Consider the following 6,664-nt stretch of genomic DNA (forward strand, 5'->3'; position numbering starts at 1 on the left):
TAGACGAGAAGATTGCGTCAATTTCATTAATATCCACCATCACGGTCAAATATTTTGATCATTTTCACATTAAACCAGCAATGAAAATTAATCATATTTACTATGAAAACTTATGACAAACACGTTCAATTAGAAAATTCTCAACAGCGAGTAATGACCGATATGTAAGAATCTAGAACAAAATTAAGTTTCTTTACTTGTGAATTAACTTCCAGTATACATTACGAAAGATCGCCTCTGTGGTCTAGTGGCCAGAGTTCCTGGCTACAGATCCAGAGGTCCCGGTTCGATTCCGGACTCTACCAGATTTTCTGAGAAGTAATGGGTCTGGAATGGGGTTCACTCAACCTCATGAGGATAATCGAGGAGCTACTTGAAAGGAAAAGTAGCGGCTGCGGTCTAGAAAACCGAGATTAACATCAGTGGTGATTCGTTGCCCTGACTACGTGACACCCTCTATTCGCAGAAGTTACGACTAACTTCGCCGCTCGCTCGGTATAATTCGCTTGCGCACTACAGGCCACGGAGTTTGTTTTTTATATATTATGAAACTCAAAAAAATAATAATAAGAAAAACACAAAAAAAAAACTTCACTGAAATGCTCTATGAAGAGAGATGAATTTAAATTTCTCAGCGGGAAATATGAGTAGCTTCTGGGAGGAAATGCAGTATTGTCTGACAGACGTTTACTGAAGTTTAGAAGTAAAGTACTGCTTCCATCTTCAGGATTTAAATGCTAGCCGAGCAAGCAAGTAGCATGAAGATTGTGGCAATACGTTCCTACGTAATGTCAGTAAATTTCTACCAGACTACACGGCCTCACACCATAGAATATAGTATTTTTTAACAGTTAGGGAGTACCTACCTATTTGAAAAAATTTAAATGGATTAAGTTCTCTTCCCCCTTTTTCAAGAAGACATACAGCATTGTTGTGACTTCAGATACAAAATGAGTTAAAGAGATTGAAGAATTTCCTTTAACTGTCTTCATCCATAAAATATGACTCTAAAACGACATTGGGAAAGTCGAGTAATCTCGCAACGCGATGTCTCGAATGGAAGTCGTATTTTCACTATCTGTATAATTAAACTTTTATAACCAGAAGTAAACCTTTTGACTGGCGCCTTCTGTCAGAATAATAATGTTTGCAGTAAGGATTCAGGAACGTTGAGATTTCTAATTTTTTATATGGTCCATTGTGTTCTTCTGGGCTCCATTTACCCTCGCCTTATATTACCAGCGACAAATATTTGTCCGAATGACCAGGATCATAAAACTCTTTGCCATAGCGTACCATCAACCGAGACTAGAGTTGAGATCGTACTGTATTAAGCAGCAACAAATATGTGTCTATCAACAAGTGAATATAATAGGAAGTCTCCGAAACATTTCGGAAAGCTAACAAACCAGACTTGCATTCACAAGCAAGTTAAGTTTAGGACTGAAGTTGTCGTTCTGGTGAATTTGATGAATATTATCTTCTGGTATGTGATGCTAAGCATTACTCTCCCACAAAATAATACTCTTTCAGTTAAAAGTACTTAAAATTCTGGGAGTGTTTGATACCATGGACTTCAGAATACAGTCTATAGAAAAATAATTCAAATGTTAGTTGTGGATAGTAACTGAAGGCCGTGCCATAGCTCAAGCGGTTAGTCCCTGGCTTCCCAAGCGCGGAGGCCTGGGCATGATTCCAGGGCAGGTTATGTGGGATTTGTGGTGGACAAAGATTCACTGGGGCACGTTTTCTCCGAGTACTTGGGTTTCCCCTGCCAATTCTCATTCCACCGAATTATCCACATTCATCTTCATCTCTCATTCGGGGCTGGTACAATAGGCCAAACAGTGACCGATGTACCAAATGGACTCAGTCTCACTCCATCCAAAGAAACTAAAAGAACTAACTAAACTAGATAGTAAGTAGAGTTATATAATATACTGTTACATGTACACACTTTGCTAAGCAGCCTGTTGGTAAACATGTTCCCGCGAAGACAGATTCTCGGTAAATAGTCCGTTGCTAAGTTATGCAACAATAGAGGAAGCTGGGTTTTCCGTGTCTGCGGTGGCGTCACAACAGTGGATATTGATCACATAACCTGTTTTCTGTAGGTCCGACTGATGCGCCAATAGGCTGGCTATATAGAGATCACGTGATATGTTTACTATAGGTCCATGTCCGTTCCTCGGCTACATAAGTAAAGCAGTTACAAGTTAGGAAGACTAGCGGCAGAAGAACGCGAACAAGTAAGCAAGCAAGGAGATAGCCACGGGAAGTTCATAGTTGAAGAAGAACTAGAAGTTGGACTGTGAAGACTTAGCGTTTGACTAGAGAAATTTATTTATGTGTAATATCTGGAGTGTGTGATTCAGTGAGACTGTTGTAGTTCCCGTGTTTTAAACCCGTGACGACTAGTATAGATAGATTGAAGATTAGTGTGGGTGACTGTAAATTGTGTAAAGCAGCAGTAGTGTAATAATTAAATGTAATTACGACCTGTAGGTTGTTAATACATACAATTACCAATCCAAACCCGCTTCTTAGTCACTGTGACACATGGCAGTATAGTTGCCTTTCAGAATACATATAATTTTTAATTTGGCCTTCTTGTAGTGGATATATTAAGCCATTAAGGATCGAGATGAGATTGGATTGAACAGTTTAGTGTAAACACTCAGCTCTGGACCTTATCTGAATCCACTAACGGTTTCTATGGAGATACAAGTCACATGCGGAGAGAAACGTAGACATTAGATGGGATTTGAGGTTTGCCTGGTGGTGAAGGTTCAGATTGTGGCCTTATTTGGTAGTATTATGCAAACGTTTCGGAGGGACCCACAGGATGAAGGCAGCCGGTTACTCTGACATGCTGGTAACCACCTACTGGATCACGCACAGATACAACTTCACATCATGCATTCATTTCTTGCACTCTATGAAGGTAAAGTTGTCCCTGTGCTTAACTAGTTAAGCACTACTTCATAAAGGCGTATGGGGCAGTGGATGTATAGATCCATTTTCTTGACATCGGCACTAGCTGGAGGTGAGTCGTCAGCTTCATCCTCCGGCTGCTTTACCCCTGGGGAAAGAGCCTCCGGTACCCATTGGATAGGATGTTGTGTGAATCCCAGAGCCGGTCTGGACGACATCGAGAAGTGAAAATTCTTGACCCCACGGTGACTCGAACTTCGATCCCTGCGACTTCCAGTCAGTACTCAGTCGCTATACCGTCTGCTCTATCCCGGCTCCTGCGTACCATTGTACTATACTTAACCTCAACAATTGACAAACGTTTGTAAAATAATTGCAAAACGATGCAGCTGTCATAGAATTTAGTCCAGGGATATTCGGTTATTTATGCTGGTTTTTGTTCATGGACAAGCTACCCGGCTCACTGCACTCTATGAAAATAATATATAAAAACACTTTCATTATAAATGGAATTGCCAAAACTCAGTTACTTCTTAAAAAATGCAAACTCAATTCCATCGGGAATAATACAACACTGTTAAGTTGCTGCTCATCTATCATTAAGGCAATGTAAAATCATGGAGTTTCATTAAATTACTCATTGTATAAGTTGTCCCCTATGGTTATACATAGCACACAACTTAGAGCGCATACGTTCATTAGATGAAAGAGTGGGAACGAGAAAACCTATTAATAGATTTTAATTTTATTAGATTACTAAATGTAAAGCTTTGTTTTCAAATTTATTTGATATATAATTTTTTTACTGTACAATATCTTTCGTTGGTGTCTCCACCTTATCGTGGTGANCTTAGGAGTCGGAATAGCTCAGTCGTTATAGTGACGGTCTAGGGGCAGTACGGTCGGGATTTTATTCCAGGCAGTGGCAAGATTCTTCTTCCCTGCTCAGGGTCCGGATGGGCTCTTGAGCCCACCCAGCATCCTATCCAGCGGGGAACGGGGGGCTCCTTCCCCGCGGATAAAGCAGCCGTTGCATGAAACTGACGAATCACCTCCATTTAGTTCCGAGGCCGAAAAAGACGGAACTATACTTTCACTGCCCCATACGCATTCATTGCTTTGTGCTTCAGCAATTGAGCACTTTTTTTATCAATATCTTTAATTATTGCAAGATTTGATATAACCTGCGTCGAATTGTTTTCAGCAATGGGAGATAGCGTTTGTAACTGCGTGTGCTGTCGACAGCAGCCGTTACGAACAGTTATGTTGTTATATCCGGTTCGATAGTCTTCTTGCTCATATCTGAACGTCACTGGATTGTGTCTTAATCTTGCAGGTCACGAGATATCACGAAGTGTCACCAACTCCAATTTTTGGCTTAGCAAAGACCAGTAAAGGAACGCTTACAGACACATAAATGGCAGTGAATTTTTAATATTAATCAGAAAGAAACTAAGATCCTTAATACAGTAGATTACAGCGTTTAGGAAGACATAGACAGATCGGGTAAAGCTAATTGGAAGCATGTACAATGATGAGTGAGAAGATGAACGGGGAGACCTTGGGAAGAGGATGTGGATGCCGGTAAATGCATCACGCTTCCTTATCCGCAAAGAGAATACGGAGGAAAAGGAGAGATTTTAGTAAGACGAGACAGTATGGATATACAAAGTTTGAAACATTTTTTTTATTGTTGTTATTTTTTCCCAATTTACAATCTACTTAACCGCAAAGGAAGTTACAAGTAAATGTGATATATCTTCTCATGTACTGAAGGCGGTAACTGCCCAGCGGCAGTTCTCATCCATTTAATTTCTTAAGTCTTCTGGCCACTTCTTCTTCAGTCTTCTTGCATTGGCATGTGGGTTCGATAGTTCTTCGATTATCTGGTTCTCATGGCCTGTAATCCGGTTTTGGTATTTGTTAGCTTGTTTTTTGATCTCATCCGTTATGACCTGTATGTTGAGGTCTTCGTGGATGGTTTCATTTGATACGTATCATGGTGCTCCTTTTATACCTCATAATGTTTTCGATTGAAACGTTTGTAGTATTTTGGTATTGGATGGTTTAGTGAATTCCCACAGCTCAATGTTTTAGGTCAAGATGGGTTTAATAATTGCTTCATATAATAGGACTTTATTTTCCAGAGACAGCTCTGAATGTTTTCCAATAAACCAGATCATCTGTCCCGCTTTTAACGTTAATTGTTGTCGTTTAATTTTTATGTGTGTTTGCCACGTTAGTTTGTGATCTAAGTGAAGTCCTAGATATTTTACTTCGGATTTGGTTGATATAATAGAATTGTTGATTGTTACTTGCGGGCAGCTAATTCGTCGATTGGTGAAAGTAATTTGTGCTGATTTGTCATTATTAGCTTTTATGCGCCATTTTTGGAACCAACGCTGCAGAAGATTTATGTGTCTCTGTAAGTCTACAGAGGCTATCAGAGGATCTTGATTTGCTGTATCATCTGCAAAAGTGGCCAAAACAGTGTTATCTCTAGTTGGTAGGTCAGCGGTGTAGAGCATATAGAGGAACGGGCCTAAGACGCTTCCCTGCGGCACTCTGGATTTGATGTTATGGACGTTGGATACATCATTATTTATTCTAATGAAACATTTGTGTCCTGGAGGTTCTCTTGTTACTTGTGGATGGGCAAGAGGAGAATGGGGACTTTCTTGTTTAGACGGAAACTTCTTTCCGATCATTTCTTGGGTTTCAATTGCACGAAAGATATTGCTGAGGCCAAACCACAAATGTGGATGACTACCACACGACTGTCCTCACAGTATTTTCATATATGCGGACATATATATTTTTTATTTTTTCTTTCTGGTATAATAAGACAGAAGCTGTGCTTCCTCCATTTTACGAATAAAAATTATTTCATGTCGTTTCATGTCCTATGGTAGCGGCTTATTTATATCGCTTGCAAGGGAAGCCTTTGTCCTTCTCGGTTTGGCATGGAGCACTCCAATGTTTTCCCACAGCCTTTCTGGCAGTCCACACGGTGTACACTACGGCTGCGTGTGATCTGAGACGCCCAAGCTGCCAACATCGACGGGGGAAGGAGAGAGGGAGGGTGTGAGTGGCCTTTGTGAAAGTTTCAGCACCGAGAAGAGCCTTAGTTCCACCGATGTCTCAACTCTCATGCAATTTTGATAGTTGTTGATGTTACACCACCCATAAAGAAGGTTCGTGTGTAGGCTCGGCCTTCAGAATGAGGTTCACAAGACTGCCTATAGATCAAAACAAAAACTGACATAACTGTATTCGGTTTCTCTAAGTTACATTTTACACCAGTATGATAAAATTGAGATAAAATATTTGAAATGTAGAATTTATTTGGAAGGATTATTAGAATGAGCAGGATATTACGGGCATCTGATATTCAACTTCTGAGTTAATTAGGTACCACATACTCAGTGGCATTCACAAAGAGAACTGCGGGCTTTCTGGAGTGATTTAGAAGAAAATTACTGCTTTGTTGGAGCCGTAACCCGCTTCCTAAAGGAAAATTTCGTATTTAAGTCAGTATGGCCTCTCGACAATAGGAGCACGAACTACATCAGGAGGAATACAATCACTGACAGTTTTAATACCTTGGGTATTAGCGGACATTACTGAGCGCAGTGACAGAGGCAAGTTTTTTCAACGACTAACAGATTAGGCTCTTCTTTTTGCCCAAAGATATAAGGAGAACTTATTTCGAAATGTTGCAATTTTAATA

At 40.1% G+C, this 6,664-nt stretch overlaps 1 protein-coding gene across 4 annotated transcripts in view; it reads right to left on the reverse strand.

The window, feature by feature from the left end:
• LOC111866636 overlaps positions 1–6,664 on the reverse strand; it is a 350,737-nt gene that overhangs the window by 64,601 nt on the left and 279,472 nt on the right. Inside the window, exon 5 of one of the 4 annotated variants that reach the window (XM_023855775.2) lies at positions 6,067–6,173. The exons of the other annotated variants lie outside the window; for them this stretch is intronic. Within the exon in view, the coding sequence (XP_023711543.1) occupies positions 6,162–6,173 (12 nt within the window). The 3' untranslated portion in view covers positions 6,067–6,161. Of the gene's footprint in view, positions 1–6,066; positions 6,174–6,664 lie in introns of those variants that run through there. 4 annotated transcript variants of the gene reach the window in all.

Source organism: Cryptotermes secundus, unplaced genomic scaffold (assembly GCF_002891405.2).
Source record: "Cryptotermes secundus unplaced genomic scaffold, Csec_1.0 scaffold967, whole genome shotgun sequence".
In the NCBI taxonomy this organism is placed as follows: Eukaryota; Metazoa; Arthropoda; class Insecta; order Blattodea; family Kalotermitidae; genus Cryptotermes; species Cryptotermes secundus.